The sequence below is a fragment of the Phyllostomus discolor genome, chromosome 3, assembly GCF_004126475.2.
Source record: "Phyllostomus discolor isolate MPI-MPIP mPhyDis1 chromosome 3, mPhyDis1.pri.v3, whole genome shotgun sequence".
Classification (NCBI taxonomy): domain Eukaryota; kingdom Metazoa; phylum Chordata; class Mammalia; order Chiroptera; family Phyllostomidae; genus Phyllostomus; species Phyllostomus discolor.
The window spans coordinates 52709374-52732632 of record NC_040905.2 but is presented as its reverse complement, the minus strand read 5'-3'; the positions used below and the strand labels follow the sequence as shown (position 1 = coordinate 52732632).

At 33.1% G+C, this 23259-nt stretch overlaps 1 protein-coding gene across 3 annotated transcripts in view; it reads left to right on the top strand.

The window, feature by feature from the left end:
• The window catches only part of EDIL3 (EGF like repeats and discoidin domains 3), a 397987-nt gene that overhangs the window by 286942 nt on the left and 87786 nt on the right, over positions 1–23259 (top strand). For all 3 annotated transcript variants that reach the window (XM_028525846.1, XM_036020498.1, XM_028525854.2), the window contains 3 exons: positions 10213–10368; positions 11806–11950; positions 16602–16786. In XM_028525846.1, coding sequence (XP_028381647.1) covers positions 10213–10368; positions 11806–11950; positions 16602–16786 — 486 coding nt within the window. The remainder of the gene's footprint in view (positions 1–10212; positions 10369–11805; positions 11951–16601; positions 16787–23259) is intronic.

Below are 23259 nucleotides of genomic sequence, written 5' to 3'. Positions count from 1 at the left end.
CTAGATAGAGATATGAGCAGAGGGAATTTCAGTTAAAATAATTGGATATCCCAATTTTACTTTTCTGATCCACTTGGCACCATCCTCAATCACACTTTCTGTGAAGTCCACGTTGTGAGATGTTTGGAACAGAGGAGAGCATTCAGGTGGACCGTGAAGTGCAGCTCCTTCCCCTCATTTCTGGACCAGCTATTAGAAGTAATGCACCTCTTCTGACATCTGTCTTTAAGTTGTTTTAATTAGTAAAACTTAACATTTCTCAGCAGTTCATATTTACCTATTTATTTACTTTCCTCTCTCTCACACTCTTTCTCCCTCTCCCTTCCTTTCCTTTTCTGCTCTCTCTCTTCTCTTTCTTTTTTTCTGCAGAACAGATTTGTGATGATTCATTTGATATTTGCCTTTCTGTTGCCCACTTCCTATTCTCATAGGAGCCATAGCTTATCAACACTGGTCACCTACAGGATGTTAAGGAAGTTGGATCCTTGGCCCACAGCCTCCACCCTTCACAATACACCCACTGCCCTTGTGCTTGTTCATCAAGGATATTTTTTTTCCTTTTAGGTAGCATGCCAGGCTTCCTTGAAAAATACAGCTTAGCAAAAAGACCTTATTTTTATTATTTCTAATGTATTCTAGTTGAGGTTAACATTCTACATATGTACTGACATCATTTTCTCTTTTTATTCCTCTTGTTTTTTCTCTATCTGTTCATGTTTTCTCCATTTTTCTCCTTCCTTCTTCTCTCTCTTTTCCTCATTTCCTCTATTCTTCCTCCATCGCTTCTTCCTTCCATCTTTTACTGAATGTACTCAGATTATCAGGCTTTTTACAAACAATGACTCCTTTAATTCCTGCCCTAGTCAGATAAAGTAACCACAAAGAACATAATAATTCATATAAAATTCAAGCATATGAATTAAAATCTATACCTCAAACCATAAAATATTGTTTATGAGGGTTTTAGACTACCTTAGTATATACAGTTCCATCTAACTTAATGAACAGGTTGAAGTCTTTAAACAAAATCCCCACAGTTTAGCTCATTCCTGAATGTGAAGCTGTGAATGCTGGATCATATGAACAAACTCAAATCAGTGCAAGTACAATACAGTGAAAGCCCTTCAGAAACAGGTGGAAGTTCAGAGGAAACTGTTGTGCCGGGCCAGGACTCTGGGAACAACCAACAGATTATACCCATGATGGTAAATGCTTCTGTTACATGCTGTTCAGTGAATGAAGTGTTTCACTTTGGAAGTTTTACCAGGTGCAGGGAGGCATGAAGTGATTATAGCTTTTATAATTATTCACATGTGTTCTTTTCCCATATTTTTTCAAAGAAGATGGTTAATTGAACACATACCACAGGTTATCCAGCATGCAGAAGAGTGGAGGACAGTTTCGAAGCCCTCTTATCAGGAGTGTCAGATCTAGTTAATTAAGAAACACTGATTGAAAAAAAAGCATTTAAATTCTGTTTCATGTTTCTTGGGTGAACCACACCCACAAAACATTATCGGTGCTTCGGTTTTTATTTCTCTGCTTAAACATAATGGTGAAGTAATTCAAGGATAGAATCTGGATATTAATCATTTCCCAATAATAGAGATTGTTTTTAGCACTTTGCCTTTTTGAAGCTTTTCAAGGCTTTTACATGTTTCTGAGGCAAGAACACTCTCCAAGTCACATTTCAGAAATTATGTTTAATCAAGTTACATGATTAAAATAACAAACACAACTGGAAAAAAAAAAACAGATTAGGGAACAAACTGACTCATGGTTAGTGTGCAGCTCATTTGGCAAAAACAAGGAGAGTGGGCCTCACAGAGGACAGCTCCAGGCTCAGGGTGTGTGGAAGAGCGAGTGTGTTTAGCAGTGGGAAGAAGAGTTTTCATTGATTAGGGTGTTGGTGAGATGGAGTTTGCTTAAGAGAAATTCTATTATAGCAACTAGGACCAGTCATATCAAAACTGTGAGGGCTATACAGAGTTGGTCTGAGTTACTGTTTTCATGTTAAAACACCTCAAAGGCCTTCCTTCTTAGTTACCTTCCTACCACACAGGTCTCCACAAAAAATCTTAAAAGATGCATTTAATAAAAATATAAAGGACATATGGACAAAAACTAGGGGGGATGGAAATGGGAGTGAGGTGGGAAGGGATGGGTGAGTGGGCTGGGATGGGAGTAAAGGACAGAAGACTGTACTTGAACAATGATTAAAATAAAATGAAAATAAATAAATAAAAATAAATGAATAAAATACTTTGTGTTAATTAGATAATATGAAAAGAACTGGGGAGTTCCAGGTCCCTGCCATTTCTAGGCAGAAGCTTTTGGTGATAAGGTTCTTGTATTTTTTTAATCCCCTAAGTGAAGTCTTTACAATTCAACTATTGAGAACTTCCTTGGAAGTTCAAGTTATTTCTCATATCAGACAAAACAGATGGTTACCTACTTTATTGGCCTGAGGCTTATTTGTATTGTCAGCTCCAACCAAAAGCCATTCTAGAGGATTGTCTTCAACTGGGACACGTAAAAGCTTAGCTGAATGAGGTTGATGATGAATAAAACTGTGCATAGAAAAACTCATTTAAAAATTTAAAAGTTTAAATACTACCAGTATCAAATCATTGTCTGGAAATTTCAAATATCTGTACTTACATATTTTCAGACCCCTGGTGTTAGGAAAAACAGCTAATCCAATGCACATTTTTTGCATCACCACCAGAGGTGATGGTTACCTCTGGTGATGGTTACCAGAATGTTAGAACATAAAATAAATCTCTGTTAAGGTACAAGTATCACAAATAGTGACAACTTAAATTTTTAGGTGCTTTAATTTTCTCTAATTGCACATTTTCTTCATAATAATCTCATGAAAATTACTGATTTTAATTCAATGGAAGGGCAATTTTTAAATTTTATTTTTCTATTATAGTTCATAGCCAATATTACTTTACATTAGTTTCAGGTGTACAGCATAGTGGTTATCTAATCATACACTTAACGAGGTGTTTCTCCTGAAATTTCCAGTGCCATGGCTTCTTTTGCTCTGCAGAAGCTTTGAGTTTAATTTAGTCTCATCTGTGTAATTTTTCCTTTTTTTTTTTTTTTGGTCTGAAGATACATATTGGCAAAAATATTGCCATGAGAGGGATCTGAGATTTTACTGCTTATGTTTTCTTCTATGATTTTTGTTGTTTCACAACTTAAATTTAAGTCTTCTATCCATTTTCAGTTTATTCTTATATATGGTATAAGTTGGTAGTCTAGTTATTTTTTTTTTTCATGTACCTGTCTGATTTTCCCACCACTACTTATTGAGCAGACTGTTTTCACTCCATTCTATGTTCTTGCCTCCTTTGTCAAATATCGACCATAAAAGTGTGGGCTTATTTCTGGGCTCTCTATACTGTTTCATGGATCTATATGCCTGTTCTTATCCCAGTACCATGTTGTTCTAAGTGCAATGGTCTTCTACTATTCCACTTATTTGTAACTTCCTTGATTTCTTTCTTCAATGTCCTATAATTTTTTAAGTTCGAGTCTTTTATCTCTGTGGTTAAATTTATCCCTAGGTACCTTTTTGGCATTGTTGTAACAGTGAATGAGATTTTTAAAATTCTTTTTCTGATAGTTTATTATTGGTATATAAAAATGCCACTGGTTTCTGAATATTAATTTTGCATTTTGCTACTTTCAAATTCATTGATTAGCTCTAGTAGTTTTTGGTGGAATCTTTAGGGTTTCTTATGTGTAATATCATGCAATATGCAAATAATGACAGTTTTTGCTTCTTTCCAATTTGGATGTTTCTTTTTTATTTCTTCTTGTCTGAATCCTGTGCCAAGGACTTCCAATTACTGTGTTGCATAAAAATGTTGAAAGCAGATATTCTGTCTTTTTCCTGATCTTAAGAGAAATGTTTTCAGTTTTTGCTCATTGAGTATGATGTTGGCTGTCAGCTGGTCATATATGGCTTTTATTATGTTGAAGTATGATCCCTCTATTCTTACTTTGCTGAGAGTTTTTTTAACATATATGGGTTCAGGATTTTATCAAATGCTTTTTCTGCATCTATTGGTACAATCATGTGATTTTTATCTTTCATTTTGTTTGTGTGATATATCACATTTATTGATTTGTGAATATTGTATCAATCTTGCATCCCTGGAATAAATCCCACTTGACCATGGTTTATGATCTCTTTAATGCTTTGCTGGATCCAGTTTACTAATATTTTGTTGAAGATTTCACCATCTATGTTCATCAGGATTATTGGCATATATATTTTTTTTTAGTGTCTTTACCTGGTTTTGGAATTAGGATAATACTGGCCTCATAAAAAGAAGTTTAAAGTTTTCCCTCTTCTTGAAGTTTTTGAAATAGTTTGAGAATAAATATTTTTTTTCTGTGAGTGTTTGTTAAAATTCTATTGTGAAGCCATTCAGTCCAGGGTTTGTTGTTGTTGTTGTTGTTGTTGGGAGTTTTTTTATTACTGCTTCAATTTCCTTAGTTGTAATCAGTCTATTCAGGTTTTCTGCTTCTTCCTGATTCAGCTTTGGAAGACTGTATGTTTATAGAAATTTATCCATTTCACTGAAGTTGTTGAATTTTTTGGCATGTAGTTGTTCATAATATTTTCTTACAATCTTTTCTATTTCTGTGATGTCGGTTGTTAATTCTCTTTTACTTCTGATTTTGTTTATTTGGGTTCTCTCTCTCTGACTCTGTCTTCCTTTCTCTCTCTCTTTCTTTCAGAGTCTATTTAAAGGTTCTTCAATCTGGTTCATCTTTTCAAAGAACCAGCTCTTGGTTTCACCGATTGTTTTGTACTGTATTTTAGTCTCTATATCATTTATTGGAAAGACAGTTATAATGTTCAAGAGAAATACTCATTTCCTGAAATTGAAAGGTGGTTGCAAATCAGATGTTCTTTCCTTAAGAAACATGCTTCTTTTTCAGTTTAAGTATTAATGTGTACATACCTAATATATAGTAACAGCATATTTCTCAAGGAATGTTTATCAATTCTAGTGATAAAATATTTATAGCCATCTTGTAATATCTAGCAGACTTTTTATGATTTAATCTTTTAATTTGATACTAGTATTATTTATATAGTAATCCATAACCTTCAATATGAAAAAAATAAAAATTTGTATATCAGAAGTCTGTATTCACTAATACTTAGTAGTCAATTTAACAAATTGCCTGTGTTTTGTATAAGTTATTAAAACATTGGTATGAATTATGATTGCCATAGAGTATCATTGTTATTTAAGTTCTATATATTTACATAGTAGTTTATGTAATATGCTATCTAATCTTCACACCTGCATTTTTATGTATCAACTCACAAACTAGTGCTTGTGTACATGCCTCAGTTATTATGAAGGAAACAACCACTATGTTAGATCTCAATGATTTTCCTAAGAATAAGTGATAAATTACACATTTATTTTTCTTACTAATTTACCTTGTTAAATTATTTAAATACGGAAACCATTAGACTGGGTTGACTTTAATGCCTTTGCAACCTACTTAAGCCAAAACCTAGGCCTGTAATGTCTCAAGGTTAAAAACTAAAAACCTAAGGACAACCACAAACAGCTAAGTAGGCTTTTCCAAATACTATAAGCAATTACGCTATGGCTAACCAAGTAATTCCCTGGCTTTGCTTTCCCCTCTTCTGCATAAATGTCTCTCCCCTAGCTCCTATTGCCAGAGCATTCCTTCCCACTTTTTAGTTTGATGCTGCCTCATTCAAATAAATTTTGCTCAAATAATTCTTAAAATTTTTAATATACTCCAGTTTATATAGTAACAATCTTTAATTGGCAAATCTTTCCTATAGTTTCTTTGAAATCTAATTCTCCCTCTTCCACTGCCCAAGTATTACAAAATTTAAATAACTGAATAACTGTTTTTCAATTAAATATAAGAAGGCAGTTACTTCCAGCACACTATGTTTCTTTGCATTTTATGTTTGTGGAGGATTTTTTTTTGTTTTCTTTTGTTTTAATATAGAAATACCAGCTACCAGTCAGACCCACCCTTGAATTCACTATTTATGCATATCACCACTTCTGGTAACAAGCTTGAGGTAAAGAAAAACTATTAGCTATTCATAGAGCTATCCTTAAAGCTAATTGCTTGTTTAGTACTATCTTTTGCCTAAATAACAACCATAAATAATTTTAAGTATATCATTATATAAGTATGTTAGAAATGTTTTATGCACTGAATTCTATACTAGGAATGAGTCCCAGAAGACACTTTTGTATGTAACAGTACTACTATACCGGAAGGCCATACTTAAATCATTTTTCTGGAAAATAGAAGAGAAATGGGATGAATCAATGATCCCTTCCCTCACCTAGGATGTCATTTGTCAGCACTGAAATAAAGATGAACCTCCTTATTTCACGACATTGTTATTCACTCCCTACCTTCCTTTTTTCTCATTTCTCTTCCCTTATAAAGACACCCAAACTACTCAAGTTGATGTGTAACCTTCATTCCACCTTCCTGTGTTGATTTAGAAAAGTGAATTAATAAAAAGTGCATGATGTTATTATGGTGTACACATGTGGTTTTACGTTTACATAAAAGGCATTGTGTATATTTCATTGTTCCTTTTTACACATTATTATGATATTTAGGTAGCTGTGTATAAATCTAGTTCACTACTTCTGACTCTTAAAAATAATGCCTCTATGTATCATGCAAGGGCACACAAGCATGCACACACATACATTTTATATTTGAAAATCTCAAGGAAAAGCATGTGGGAGATGGTGAGTTAAGAGCTGACCTATCCTCTCCTTTTTTGAATATCATGTTTAGTTCAAAGAGCAACTGACATACTGACAAGTCATACCCAGATATAAGGCAGATATTTTCTTGAAAATAAATAAAGTAATCCTGCCATATTAAGGGAAACTGCTGATAGTAATTGTTGCTAGTGATAACGTTTGAAATTTCAAGTGAAAATTAGAATCTTGGAAAAATGTAACTGCCAGTGTGAGCTTGAGAGTTGCAATACTTAGAGACTTTTTTCTGATGAAATTGGCAGTGATATTACTGAATGTGACTTTTCGATATTATGTAATGAAATGTTGTCATTTGGAGAATGTGCACAGCTCAGTGAGCTTATATTGTTCAAATGACCAACAATAATGTTACAAAACCATGCATGAGTGAAAGATCCATACAAAGTGCACAATAAACCAATGGATTTTAGCATAATGAATATGAAGAATTCACTGGTAAATTTTAGATCGCACAGTGCAGTTAAAATTTAAGAAATCATCACTTGTCAAGTTTTTTCTCACTTGTCAAGTTTTTAAAAGAATGTGCACATTATCTGAATAAGTTACTAAAATACTCCTCCTTTTTCCAGATACCTAAAGCTGGATTTTCTTTATATACCTCAGTCAAAAATATTTTGCTGTAGATTGAATACAGAAACAAATATGAGGACTTACATGTCTTCTCATAAGCCAGAAAATGAGATTTTCAAAAGTGTAAAGCAACCTCTTTTTGGTAAATTTTTAGTTTTAGACAATATAATTATTTTTATAAAATTATGGTGTTTATGTTAAATTGTAATTGGTTTATTATTGTTATGTTTTAATAAAATAATAAACATTTCTAAAACTCATCAGTTTAATTTCTACTTTATACACACACACACACATATACACACACACACACACACACACACACACATATCCCATAATGCCTTGTGTGATTATATTTGCTCTCTGGAGCTTTTAATAACTTTATTAAAGGAATTTTGAGACCTAAAATTATAAGAACTAGTATACTAAATAAGCCCCTGTCAGTTTTTTGACATCACACTTGTCTTCTTCCAGCCTGTCACCTTTCTATTAACTTTACTTGGTTAAATAGAAATATTTAATTATTTTTGAAGTCAAAATAATTTTTGTGTATTACTGACCTTAAAATAACAGCTTCTTCAACTATATAAGGTCACAAAAATACATTTCTACATCTCTTTTCTATTACATGAACACTGTTACTTTTCACATTTGGTCTTCAGTACATTCTAATACAACTTCATTTCTCTCTATATAGAGAATCAATTTCCCCAAGAACATTTACTAAATAATCTACCCTCTCTTTACTGACTTGTAATGCTGCCTCAAATATGAATATATTTAATATATTTTCTCAAGTAAGAGAACAAGGATGCCGTACACAAGATACTAGAAGAATATTGCTCTTCCATAGCCATGTGGTAATTTACCTAACATACTAAGATACTAAAGTATCTTTCATAGGTTATTTACTTCAAACCCCACAGCTAAAATTCTAAAATCAATCTTAAAAAGAAAACAAGCATGGATTGATGTTAAGAGTAATAAGTAAGATTTACTTTAATGGGGGATAATCTCTTTTGGAGCCTCCAAAAAAGTATGGAACATATAATGTATATGTGTAAGTAATTTTGATGTCTGTGAATTAAAATGAGAAGAGCAAAACTGGATCTCAGAGTCAACTAACTCTGCATTATTGGTTTTAAACAGAAGGCACTATAGACCCAGAATTCAAAAGCAAAACTGTTGTCTATAAGGTCTGCATCACAAGAGTGAAGGAGAGGCATGCCCACCAGTCAGGGCCTGAGGGCTGCCCAGTCCCTGTTCTTCAACTCATCAAAATACCAGTTTTTTTTTAATTTTTATGTTTATTTTCCATACATAAGTGAGACTGAGAATTGTCGTGTGAGCACCAGCTGGGGAAGAACCTCATGATATACAGAGGAGGAAGGCGAGACTAGGAAACTGAGAGTGGAGTGGAGGCAGACCTTGCCACACTGGCATACTTTCAAAAGCCTAAAAGGGTGCTGCCTACATGCAGGATTCAGGATTGCCCTTGACACAATAACATGTGTAACGTGTATAATCGAAGGAAATAAAACATTGTAGACCTTTTCATAAGTCATGGTGTTTGTCTAGGGTGGGAACATTGTAAGGATAGCTTTCTTAGTTCCAATTTTTAACCTTCTGAATATCTTATAGGCAGGTAGGTAGTAGGTAGACAGACAAACTGATTACACAGGGGCTTATTTCTAAGTGCACATCTTCTGCCATTTCAAATGTTAACTCTCAGAATCTTATTGGAAGACGAAAACCCCTAATCGCTTATATGAATCCAAAGATTTTCAATGGTCTCTGAATTATTGATATTATGAGATATTTATTTTTTATTTGTAATTGGAGAAGAAAACTTTATAATAATGTTTCAAGAACATTGAAAGAGTACCTTTCTACTAAATATAAGATTTTGCATACAGCATAAAGGGGATTTAAAGTGAAGAAAACAATTTCTAATGTTTTCTATATGTGAAGAAAATATTTTTATTTTAGCATTTAATTATTATACATTAAGTACCAAAAGGAGCTCCTCCTATCTAAATATAAGAAGAATATTAACACATTTATTAGGTGCTTTTACACTTGCAGCAAACTATCGTTGGGTCATTAAAAATGGGGAGGAAATATGAAGATAAAATATTGGTTAGAAAGAAAGTCTCCATGTGATGAAATAAAGAGAAGAGCAAGCATTTGATGAAAACACTCTACAACCTATAATGGAAAGACGATAAGGAAACAATAATGTAAAGATCCAGAAACTGAAGACATTTCTGTTTATTTCAGTTTTTTTGTCAATATTTCTGCCTTTGCCTTTTCTTATTCTAGTAATGAAAGATCTCAGGAAGATTTTCATATTATTATTTTAAATAGAAATGTGTAGAAACCTAAAGCATTTGAGACACAATTACAATTATATTGGCCTGAGAGGTTCATTGTATTGTCACTGAGGCTGTTCTGGCAAGATGACACTCCCATTTTCAGTTTACTAGGTTATACCTTCATGTCATAACCCACCAATGTTTTCCATACTTAATACCCTCGGGGCACATTAGCCTTTTCAAAGTTTGTACACAAACATTTCTTTCCTTGAAAAAAGAACGCCATTAATGTTCCATTGAAGAAAGATTTTGAAACTAAAATCTTTTGGTGTATTTTTTTATTTCATTTGAAAAAAGTACAAGAAAATTATCTTAGTGTATTATTTTAAATATATAGTAATAAATAAAAATATTCTATTCCCAAAATGGATAGTGTCAATACTGTAATCCTGAAAGCAATGCCATAACCATTGATTATCTTGTTTCCTCAGATAAATTTACAAAAAAAGATGAGAGTCACAGGTGTGATTACCCAAGGAGCCAAAAGGATCGGAAGCCCAGAATATATAAAATCCTACAAAATTGCCTATAGTAATGATGGAAAGACTTGGGCTATGTACAAAGTGAAAGGCACCAATGAAGACATGGTAAGAATGATATACTTAATTTAAAAGTCAAATTGCATTAATAATCATTGATTACAAATGAATAATCAGGCTTCAGCTTCAGAAGCTTCAGTTCGCTGAAAATAAATTTATGATTTTTTTAAAATTGGACAAGTGGGGTGAAAGAGATAAAGAATTTCTCCAAGTTATAAATGTATACTGGTTACCATGTAAGACTTTTTTCTGGTTTTGATTGGTGGTCTTATAAACACTTTATTACAGGTTAACCATATGTATATAACAATTGTTTTATTTTAACAATACTCAGTTTTCAATTTCATTTTATTGCTTTGACAGATTAACACTCTCCATAATCAAATAACTATAGATCAAAATTATTATTTGTAAAGGAAAAAGTATTATTATTTTAAAAGCAAAGTACCAAGTGATAGAAAAGATGTATATCTTTACATACATAACATTGGAAGAAAAATTTTGTTACTTAGCAGAATAAAATATTTTAAAGGAAATAAATATTCAGTGTCCCTTGACATTTATATGATAGTCTCGTAGTCCCAATTTTTAATTAATGTTTTCTTAATTTTTTAAAAAATATCATGATTTCAGCTCATTCCATATAAAACTAACTCCTTAGACCAGATTCTAACAAATTATAAAATATTTTTAAAATCATCTTCTTAAATAAATTTAGTTATCTGATTACCAGGTTATATAAAAGATAAAATAAGAATGAGATTTAAAAGATTAAAAATAACACATTTAACCCTTATTTTTAGAAGAAAGCATAGTTTTTTACTGGCTATATATATATATAGAATTAGGAGTCTCTTATCCAATGATTTGAGACTTACTAATGAGGGAGTAATCTTAGGAATCAGACCCTAAAGCATCATAAGCCTGATCATAGCTTTAGAGAGACTGAGTGAACAGGAAACACTAGGAAAGGCTAGTTCCTAAAAATATATATATATAAATTTATATTTATATTTATTTATATTTATATTTCAACTTAATGTAGATCTGTCCAGTTTGTTATACATATATAGCATGTGTGTGTATGTAACATATATATATTTTATATATATGTGTGTGTGTGTATATGTAGCAAAATGTACAGACCCACAATAAGTTGAAAGGGTTAAGGTACCCATTTCTCAAAAAATGAGTGAGTCATTCTTCTGGCTTTGAAGGTTGGAAGAATTGGCCTTAAAATTGTCAATATACTGTAGAATACAGACTATACTGTGAGCCACAGCAGTTTGTAACTTTAAGTATTTTATCTATAGATTTTATATATTTGGCTGATGACAAGGTGCTCCTTAAATGCTCCAGACCCCCAAATTATTTAATCCAATTTTAGAAAGATTATGTTGAGTAAGACATAGGATCAATATATAAAAATAGGTAAAGGAGCTATTAAAATTAGTAATTACAACTCTATATTATGTCTCTACACAGGTGTTCCGTGGAAATGTTGATAACAACACACCCTATGCTAACTCTTTTACACCTCCCATAAAAGCTCAGTATGTAAGACTTTATCCCCAAGTTTGCCGAAGACACTGTACTTTGAGAATGGAACTTCTTGGATGTGAACTATCTGGTGAGTCTCATATTATCTAGATCAGTATTTTCTTTTAAAAGTTTGAAGAGTATTAATAACTTGCATTTTTTCAATATTTTGCTACAAAATGTCTAGTGCATGGTTTAGTGAGAAACTGTGTGTTTGTGTGTAGGATAAACAAGTTATTAAAAATACCACAGAAGAGAAGGGGCAGTGTATTTCCTTGAGTGATCAATGAGAGTACAACATGCTCTGGTTGGTGTGGCTCAGTGGATTGATCACTGGCCTGAGAACCAAAGGGTGGTTGGTTTGATTCTCAGGGCACATGTATGGGTTGCATGTGCCCTGGCTGGGTTGCAGTAGGGGGCACACATGGGGCAACCACACACTGATGTTTCTCTTCTTCCTTTTCTCTTTCTCTAAAAATAAATAAGAATCTTTTTTAAAAAGTACAACAAAATATCACTGGAAGCTTTATGCTTATTTAAACCTGTTTTGTTTTTAGCAGTGCCTATGATTTATGTCTTATGACAAAACAGTAACCTCCCTGACTTTGTAAATTGCAGTTACATTTAGGCTGTGTAGAATAGAAAAGTAAGCTTTATCTTTGTCTATCTACTGTAAGAACTTAGTTTTTTTTTAATGAAACAATACTTCGGAACTAAGATTGCTACTATAAATTCATTCTTGTATCACTCTTATCAACCATCTTGCTGTTGTACAAACAGTGGTTACCCAACTCAAAGATAATCAATCAAGACTCAGAATTAAATAATCCTTGTCTTACAAGAGTATTAGATACAAGGATGAAGACTTGATGTGGTCCCATCTCTCAGTGGTCCCATTTCAATATGGTTAGATTCTGAACTAAACAGAAAAATACTGCCTAGGCATTTCATTGTTATATTTTTGGTAGTTGTTTTTATAATTTTAGCATCAACATTTACAAATTATCTTTTCTGCTGTAGACTTAAATTATTTTGTTCAAAAAAACTGTGTTTTGAGAAATAAAAATTCATGTGTGCCCCACTTTTTAGCATAACTTTCAAATATAAAAGACTTTTAATAATCTTATAATAATGTTATTCAGTTAGAAATAAGAGGACACATTCTTACAAGAAGACAACTGAAAACTATTTATTCATTCTAATATTTAACCAATATTCAAGAGGTTGCATATTGGATAAAATGTATACTTCAGGTCTGTCCCTCTTCTTAAATTTATTTGTGATACTGAAAAAAATGATTTTTAAGCAAATAAACGTTACTATAAAAAAAAAGTTTATATGAACTCATTACATTGAAAAGAATTAGAGACAAGTAGGTGATTGAATCTCTGTTAAGAATCACATTTCATATTACATATAGGTGTCTTTTACGAAACAGCCAGCATATGTTTTTAGTATTACTAATTATCCTAATGCGGATGTTTTCCTAATTTTGATAAATCAACCTGGCTTATTGACTACCAGTAAAAAAATTTGAGCAGAATTATTGTTGTGCATCATTTATATTACATGTCAGTATATCACTACAGGCCAGTGTCAGCCCTAAGTCATTCATCATAAAGCAATCAAGAAGAAGCCACAATATGATGAGGTTTGCTGCAAGCTCCGTGGGTTTTAGTCGCTTAACATTACCTTCCCCAATTTTTCAGTTGTTTGATTCATGAAGGTCAGTCTCTCATACAAAGCAGAGTTACACCCCTAAGGTGTGGATGTATTTTACTTTTAAGTTTGACAAGCAGTTACACCTGACACTTCACAGATTTTATGTTCTCAGAAAGAAGCCATACCCATCTCCCAACCCCACAAATTGATTTTGAACTTTCTTGCAAAGAATAATATCACTCGATGGATGCTTTTAAAAGCGAGGGCACCTCACAATAGGAATAATCAATTTCATTGTTAATATTTCATTTTGTACAGGTGCTATCCATGCTGGTTAAAGAGTTAATTAATTTACATGCATGAAATAATATGTATGAGAAGGGAGATTTGTGAGACAAATTGGAAGAGATCAGCTATTACAATTAGAAATAAACAGTGACATAACATACCAAACTATTTCTCACAATCCAGTGCAACACTATGAAGCCCAAGGTTGCCTTATTGTATTCAATACACTGTTATAAGATCTCTTAGCCTGCCTAGAAGATCAGCAGTTAATCTTTTCCCAGACACTTAAAAAAGAAAATCCCCTAAATTCTCTGAGAGAGATAATGATTTAAGATGTTTAGAATGAAGTGGATCATGACCGTGACTAGGAGGGGAATAGTCACTCATTCATGCTTTGAACAAATTACTCAGAACTTCCTCTCTGCTAAGTACTAGGAACAGAATGGCTATGAAATGAAGTCTAAGAATTAGAAATGGTGGATGTAAAGGCACCCTTTTCCTATGTAATATTTGAAATACCATTATATCACAAAAGGAAAAAAGAACCGCCTTTCTGTTTCCCTTGTATCTCTTCAGCAAGTTAAACAAAGTTTAACAAAGACTCCAGTAGCAGGACAAGGTGAGGGTGGGCACTTGGTGAAAGCAATATTAAAACAAGTCAGAAATCTATAATATAGACAATACATGTTATCTTAGAACCACCTAAAGATAAATGGCATGTTAAGACTTATAGAGATTTCTACAATCTCTGAAATTTGTCATAAAATTTTTCATTTTTCTTTTTTTCTTTTCTTTTCTCTTCTTTCTTTATTTTTTTAATCTTTGTTGTATTTTTCATCACTTTTTAATCCCCTTATACCTGCCTCCCCAAGCAATCACCACACTGCCGTCCATGGCCATGAGTCCTCTTTCCTTTGGCTCAGTCCCCCTATCCCCTAACCTCCCCCGACTAGTTGACATCCTCCTCTCCACCTATGAATCTGTCCCCATTTTCCTTGTTAGTTCAGTTTGTTCATCAGATTCCACATATGAGTGAAATCATATGGTATTTTTCATTCTCTGACTCACTTATTTCACTTGGCATAATGAAATTTTTCTTCTCCAGAATTTGTATTTAAGAGTTAGAGCTATTTTTATCATGGGACCTATCAAGTTTCATGGAGACTTATCATATGTCTCCTATCCCTAAAACCCAACAAAATTTGTATTAAGGCATAACCAGCTAACCCTCCATGGCCATTTTCACCATGTTTGCATTGGATGGGCATTTCCCAGAAGGTGGAATTGAAGGTAGACATGGAAGAGCCTCAGGAAGGAAGAAAAGGTCTAGATTGACTAAAACAGAAAAGTAATTAATTGTTGTTAAAAATATTTTTTTCAATAACAATTCTAAGCCACTTCTCTTAGAGCCTTGACTTAAAATGGCTTAGTTTTAGACACTATAGCTAGTGTTCTGACATTCTTTAGTACTTGCTGTTAGGCTGATCTGAAGTCTTAACATTGTGATCTGTTGGAATGAGCCTTACAGAAATAATAAAAACAGCTGATGTGCTAGCTATATGCAGGCACTGTTTCCACTTTATATTTATTAACTAATTTATTAAAACATTTTTAAGGTAGGTTCTATTTTATTACTATTTCAAAGATTTGAAACCTGCGATAAAATGTGGTTCAATAATGGGTATGAGCCCAAACAGAGTAAGTGGGGGACTGACAGAGTATGAGAAGATCGCATTGATTGCAGAAGTCTTCCTTTTATCCTGGCTTTCTTGATGATCAGACTCACCTTGTGTGTTCCTTGGCCAAAATGCAAGTTTTACATAAGGAGGACGCATCCACTGGCTAATCTGGTAGTAAAATCATGGTTCCTATAACAGACTTTATGGATAGAATTTTGTCATGATTTTAAGATTGGGAATTCATGTGTACACACCCAGAGAGATACATACCTTTTTAAGGATAGATAAACCAAAATGTTGCACCATGACAAACTTTAAAACATATGTGGCAGGACCGAAAATCTTCCAAAAATATCCAGTAGTAAAAGTTAATGTGTATGATCCAAATATAAGAATGTATAAAAATGATTATCCTGTAATGGCTTTTGCTAAAATTAGCTTACTTTCTTCTGCTATCTATTTGTTTAAATCCTACACTTGCATGATGCCTGGCACATGGCATACATTGAATCAATATTAGCTTCTCACCTTCCAGAAGAAGCCATATTAGTGCTATAAGAATCAGTGGTAAAGATTACAGAAGTTTCTTGGGAAAGAAAATGCTGTCCAGTTTATAAAATACCGTTGGAGCAGTTTGTGAAAATGCCTTTGTACTGAGGGAATTTTCATTTGCAGGATTATAGAAACAAATAAAAGAAAACCAGATTTCCTTTGTGAGAAAATGTTCCATTTTTGAAGACACAATGAAACCGTTGAAAACTAGGGAACAGTCATGTGGCCATCATTAATGAGGCAGGAGAGAGCATTTCAGCATTGTTTTCATTTTGCAAAATCATCTAACACAGAAATGTAGTTTGAATTGACTGTGTTGTTTTCAATTTTTCCAAAATATATTCAGACAAAATAAACTGAATTGGCTATTTCGTTTTCGATTTTGTTCCAGAGTTATTTCTGATTATAGCCCTTTTTTTTTTTTTTGAATTTAGATCCTCTCTCTTTGGGGAAATGAATAGCAGTATGCTTAATCTTCTTTTGCCTATCCAAAATAAAGACAGAAAACTTCCAGTATAATAAATTATTTTTTCTCACGGAGTCCTTTTCATTTTCCTGCAGGCTGTTCTGAGCCTCTGGGGATGAAATCAGGACATATCCAAGACTATCAGATCACTGCCTCCAGCATTTTCAGAACTCTCAATATGGACATGTTCACTTGGGAGCCGAGGAAAGCTCGGCTGGACAAGCAGGGCAAAGTGAATGCTTGGACTTCCGGCCACAATGACCAGTCACAATGGTTACAGGTAATATTTTAAAAAACTGTTTCACCACCCACTGCACTTCTTCTTTCAACAGATTTCTTCCTGGCTGCTGTGGCCCAGTGAATGGAGTGCTAGCCTGTGAGCCAAAGGGTCACCAGTTCTCTTCCCTGTCAGGGCGCATGCCTGGGTTGAGGATCAGGCGCGCAGTAGGGGGCACTTGAGAGGCAAGCACATGATGTTTCTCTCCCTCTCTTTCTCCTTTCTCCTCTCTAAAAATAAATAAATAAAATTGTAAAAAAAATAATAAATGATTTCCTGCTGGTTAGGTGAGCGTTAGAGTCATTACCTTTATACTAATTTAAATGTACCTTCCTGTTTGGCTTCACTAAACTGATAAAACAAACATTCCTATGAAGCCATGTCTGTGTGCTGTTACTCCAATGTTGATTTATAAGTGCTACTGTCAGATTGATGCAGCAGATTGTACCAGATCACACCACATATAGGTCAATTTGATTGATTATGAGAACATTTGCATTTTAACTCTCCTCTATTCTAATGCTTCATGTCAGTATGGGTTTGAAAGTGTCACAGCAGGAACTAAACCACCTTAAAATCATGCCACTGACCTGAAGATTGTTCCCATAGAACCATGAATCATGACTTATTAGCTCTTTCCCTGTGGTTGCTAGGCAATGGAGTGATTTGATTACACTCTCATAAGACAGCTAGGTTGTAGAAGAAAAGCACAGACAGTCTTTTCTTCACTTGACCTTATATTCCACTATTCTCAAAGTTAGAAATATTTACTTTTTTCTTTACTTTTCCCTAACTTTCTATCCAGATTTCTATTGATCTGGATCTTTATTGAGATCTTCCATTAGCTACCATGCTTTATGGAAGCATGGTATATCCTTCTCTTTTAACTATTCTATGAGTTTTTTGATATTGAAATATATCCATCCTCCCAGGACTCAGGACTTACTACATTAAATCATTCATTTAACAAATGCTTGTTTGTGATGCGCCCGTGAAGCATCACATAGCATGATAAATAGGGATAGCACGTGAGCTAGCATCGCCCTATTCATGCTCTTAAGACATTTCCTCTTTTGAAGGGCATTCCTTTTATTTGCTTTGTATGACACCATACTTTGTTTCTTCCATCTGTCTAGCTGATGCTCCTCAAAGTCCTCCAGCCCACCCACCCTTCCTCTGCCTATCTTCCTGCCAACCTCCCTGTCCCCCAGTCCACACACTCACATTGATTAATTAAGAAGTATTGACTATTTCAACTACTCTAAAATCATTCCACTTCTCACCGTCCCCACTGCCACTTCTGTGTTCCTGGCTAATCACCCTAGTTAGTTGGGGCCATCCAGTTTCTGGCCCTACTCTTTAAAATCTATTTTCCAAATTGTAACAAATATGATCTTTCTTTTTTGAAGATACAGATATGATTTTCTTACTCCTTTTTGAAAACTTTTCAACTGCTTCCTATCAGCCTCAGAATAAAATACAGACTTTTTAGTATAATCTGAAAGTCTTTGCATGATTTAACCCCTCTTCCTCTCTTGCCACACTTCACTAAATTTGTTTCATTTTCTCAAAGAAACACTCACTTTTTCCCCATCCCTTTATAAATGTCCTCTTCCTAGAGGAGAATAATGGAAAAGCACCTCTACCCGAAACATCCCCAGCCTTGCATTGGTGTAATCCTTCAGCTAGAGTTTGGATAAACATTCCTTTGTGTGCATACAAAGTAAGCCACTGCCACAACTTACAGTTTCAATTAGGGGCTGCTATATCTGGCTTAAGTTGTCTCCTTTATACTTCTGTGTCATGTGTGATTCTCTAGTAGTATTATCACACTATATCAGAAATCATTTTTTATGCTTCATTGTTTGCTGCAGGAGGGATGGGGCTACATCTGTCTGTTTGTCTTTCTCAACTTGTCCAGTACTGAAGTAAATTCCTGTCACAATGCCTGATACATGGTAGTCATTCAAAAATGTTTGTTGAATTAATTAATTAATACTAAAATATAATTGAATTTATTGATTTAGGACTATGCAGCATATAAATGTGGCCCAGGATTTAAGAGGCCAACTGCCAATAACTTCAAATTTAATATAATATTTGAAAAAGAAACTGAAACCTCACAGTAAAGACCTGGCCTTTATAATATAGGAGATAAATTGTTATAATACATACTCTTTATGAAGTTTCAAGTTCTTAATTTGAAAAGCCATGGAAACATTTTTTCCATTTGTTAGAATTAAATGGTAAAGTTAAGAACAAGTTAAACTTGTTCTTTGTTGATGTATAGTATGTTTAAATTGGAAGTATTCTAGTCATACATCAGATTAAATATTATTTGTGAGTCATAATGTCATGCAGAATACAAAATACAAAATACAAAATATTTTACAACCTGTAAGTAACCCATACAGGTTGATAGATTTTAGAAATATCCATAGGACGGGCTTGTCAATTACAAATTTCTTTAGAAAGATAAAAATAAGTATTTTTATATGAATTAAAGTGTATGCTTCAATGCAACCCTCCATCCATCACTTTTTTTTTAAGATGGCTTTTCAACTGTCTTCTTAGTCACCTGCATGCTGAAATTGATTCAATCTGTTGGTGACAGATTATCAATTCAAGGACCAGTTCTTCCAATGTATGTCTATTTTTTGTTGTGTCAAAACATATTCAGAATCTTCAAGGCAAGGTAAATTGATATATTTACCTACATTTATTTCTTTTTCTTGTTTGATATCATTCAGGAAAATGGTCCAGAATTATTATCATTTTTAGTGTTTTTTCAACAGAATATAATCTGTCCAATTGTATACTACTGTGATTGTTAGTGCATTTGTGGAAAATAAGATTAACACCTTTTATTGATAATATATAAGGTGGTTTTATTTTTGAGTTTTTGACATAGAGTCAATTACTATCTTTATTTGAGGTTTCCACATTTATAAGTTTTAGTTGTGGTTTTAAATAAGATATATTAACTCTGATAAGCAGCTCCTCAGAAGAAAAAGCATGTCTGTCACTTAAATTCTTTTCCTTCATTATCAATCTCCTGCTTATTGATTTTAAAATAAATTTGTTTTATACACTAACTGTATTTCTCACCCTGTAATAATGAGAGTCTTATTTCAGTTTAATAGGTGTTTCCAAACCCAGTTTAATAGATAATGTCTGCAAATACTATTGTTCTAAATGAAAACTCAAAATTATTTTAATGAATTTTTATGTTTTCAAATGTCACTTTAACATTTTATTCTTCTTATTACTCTAATATTTCTTCCAGTCTCTTCTACGTGGTCAAAATCTCAGAGCTTCTTAAGCAAATATTCTTTCATTATTTTTTAAAAGTCATCTTACCTAACTGATTAGCAGCTTCCTTGAACTACTGTCAATCATGAAATCATTATGCTGTTCCTATATAAACACGGCAAAAATATGTTAAGTCCACAAGCAGCCCTAAATGAGGAGGATTTTCACACCTCTGATAAAAATGTTTTATCACTTTGATGTGTTCGCTGTTTTCAACTTTTGAGCAAGAAGCCCTAGCAGTGTGTTTTTCAAAATCACAGGTTTTTTTTGTTATTAAATTACAGTTTCTACTTTTTTAAAAATTTTACACCTAAGTTTAAAGATTATAGGCCATTCATTCCTGACTCATAGCTGGGCATTTCTGATACATGGTTAGAGTAGATTTCATCCATGTGAAAAAAATAAAACAACCTTTAATTCACTGAAATTTTTTAGGAACAGACTATCTTCTGTGGCTAGTGTCCCAATAGAAGACCCAGAAATTTTGTTGGGTTTTAAGGTAGATTAAATAAGACAAATTACAGAACAGGAGAGACACGGAGTAGGTATCCAGCAATAGGTAGCTTCCTTCTTTCTCTTTCCAGTGATTTGTGGAAACTCAGGACAGCATAATTTTACTAAGAATGAAGATCTGTATCCATATTCTTTGCTTCTTTCAAAATGTAATTTCCAATGAAACTATGAAAGATAAAGTAACATATTGTTTGATCAGTTGCAAGCTGTGATAAATGTTGATAGATTCCATAAATTTACAGTCACAAACAAAACATTTTTAATTTTTTGTGTAGGTAGCATTAGATTTTTCAAATTCTTTACTTGGGAATAGTAATAATGTTATTAATAACAAAATGAATTTATATCATTTGGCAATGTTCTCTACTAAAATAATATCCTTTTTAGAATGGTTGTGTGTTTTTATGTCCATTTTCAGTGGCTTTCAACACACTTAGTAAATTCCCTTCATATTTATATGTATATTATACAAACTGATTAAAATTCAGCATTAAAATTGTGATGTTTAATATTCTATCAAGGGTAGGAGCACCAGTGATGATAATCTTATTAACTGTAAAGAAATATTTTGGTATAGTAGATACAAATAATCAATGAGCACTCTAAGAATTAACTTAGATTGACTAACCAACTTTTTAAAATGTCTTATGTGTGTATTCATTGCCTTATTGGTGGTAATTCACCTCTATAATTGAATCTACAGAAAAGTTTTCAGATTTCATAAAGGGAAGCATAATATAAATGACTAACAGGAAGAAAAATGTTACAATGTCACATAGGAAATGACCTTTTGATCTATTTCATGAAACATTTGCTAACTTAAGATGGTATGCATAGTATTTCATCCAAATTAGTAGAATTAATTGAGTCATTAAACTGCATACTTTAATGTTGACCTTTGTCAAAAGTGCAGCTAACACTACACAACTTCATTTCAATACTAATTTTAAGGAAATGTGTAAGAAAGCAATTGCATTTAAGTTTTTTAATTAAATAAGCCATATTTAATTTAGTCAATTTTAGATTTTTAAAAGCATGTATTCTAGACATAAAACTCATAACTTCTTTAAAACCATTAACTTCTCTTGCCCTCTGGACAATTTAATTTATTTACATTAGAACCAGAGGAAAAAAAAATCAAGGAACAAGGGACCTCCGGGCTTCTGGGAAACACTTGTCAATATGAAGGAATAGTCAGATTTCCAAGTCACTCTTCCAAAATTTTAAATGTAGTAATCAGTAAGCCTATATGAAGAGTTCAGTTACAAAGCTGATCTAAAAGAGATCAAGAAATGAAACTTAATTTAAGTATGATTGTGACAGAGTTTCCATCCTTCATAATGCTAATATATTTTGGAGTGTTTGAAATGAACCAAAAGATGTTCATACTTTGCTTAGGTTATAAATCATCCTTCAAGTTTTTTTTTAAGTAATTTTACAGTATCAAAGGGAATCTTCACTATCCAAATACAAAAATGTAATGAGGAAAGCAAAACTGAGAAGGATGATTGTAGAAGAAGTACTTAGAGGACAAAGGAAAGTACGTCCAGCATTAACATAGTATGCTGAGTGAACAACTTGAAGTCCAAAAAGTTGGTTTTGAGGGCAGACAAATCACATAAAATTCCTGGACTCAGTTATTTCTCTTTTTTCTTTTTAAAAAAATATAGTCTGCCCTGGCTGGCGTAGCTCAGTGGATTGAGTGCCGGCTGTGAACCAAAGTGTCGCAGGTTCGATTCCCAGTCAGGGTGCATGCCTGGGTTGCAGGCCATAACTCCCAGCAACCACACATTTATGTTTCTCTCTCTCTCTCTCCCCCTCCCTCCCTTCCATCTCCAAAAATAAATAAAATCTTTAAAAAAATGTAGTCTGTACTATATTTTTTCCATTACCATTTAGTCCCCTAATACGTGCCTCTCCCAGCAATCACCACACCGTTGTCCATGTCAATGAGTCCTTTTTCCTTTTGCTCAATTCCTTCACCCTCTTGCCTTTTGCCCCAATAGCTGTCATCCTACTCTCCATCTATGAGTCTGTCTCTGTTTTGCTTGTTAGTTCAGTCTGCTCATTAGATTCCACATATGAATGAAATCGTATGGTATTTGTCTTTCTCTGACTGGCTTATCTCACTTAGCATAATGTTCTCCAGATCCATCAATACTATTGAAAAGGGTAACATCTTCTTTTTTTTTTTATGGCAGAGTACAATTCCATTGCATCTCAAAACGGAGGAGTGGATAAAACAACAACAGGATACTTACACAATGAAATTTTCTCTTTTTTTCATCTAAAACATGGATTTTACAAAATTGATAATCCTCCCAGGCAACCTTCCTCCTTTAAAAACTCTCACACCATAAAGATTCTAATATCTAAATGATGACCAATCCAAAGTAATCAGAAAATTATCAGGACCACCAGCTTATTTCAGGTGCAGTTAGCAAAAAAGACATCATATAATTTAATGAATGTTACAAATATATAACCATCTAACCTCCAAATTAATCTTTAAAAGGTTAACTTGTATGTTATTCATAGTATATCTACTTCATACCAAAATTTGTTCTTATGTTTTCATTCATTCTAATTTTCAGTAATTTTTTGCAGGGACCAATGCTCTCTATAAACAGTTTTTAAAAAAAAAAATCCCC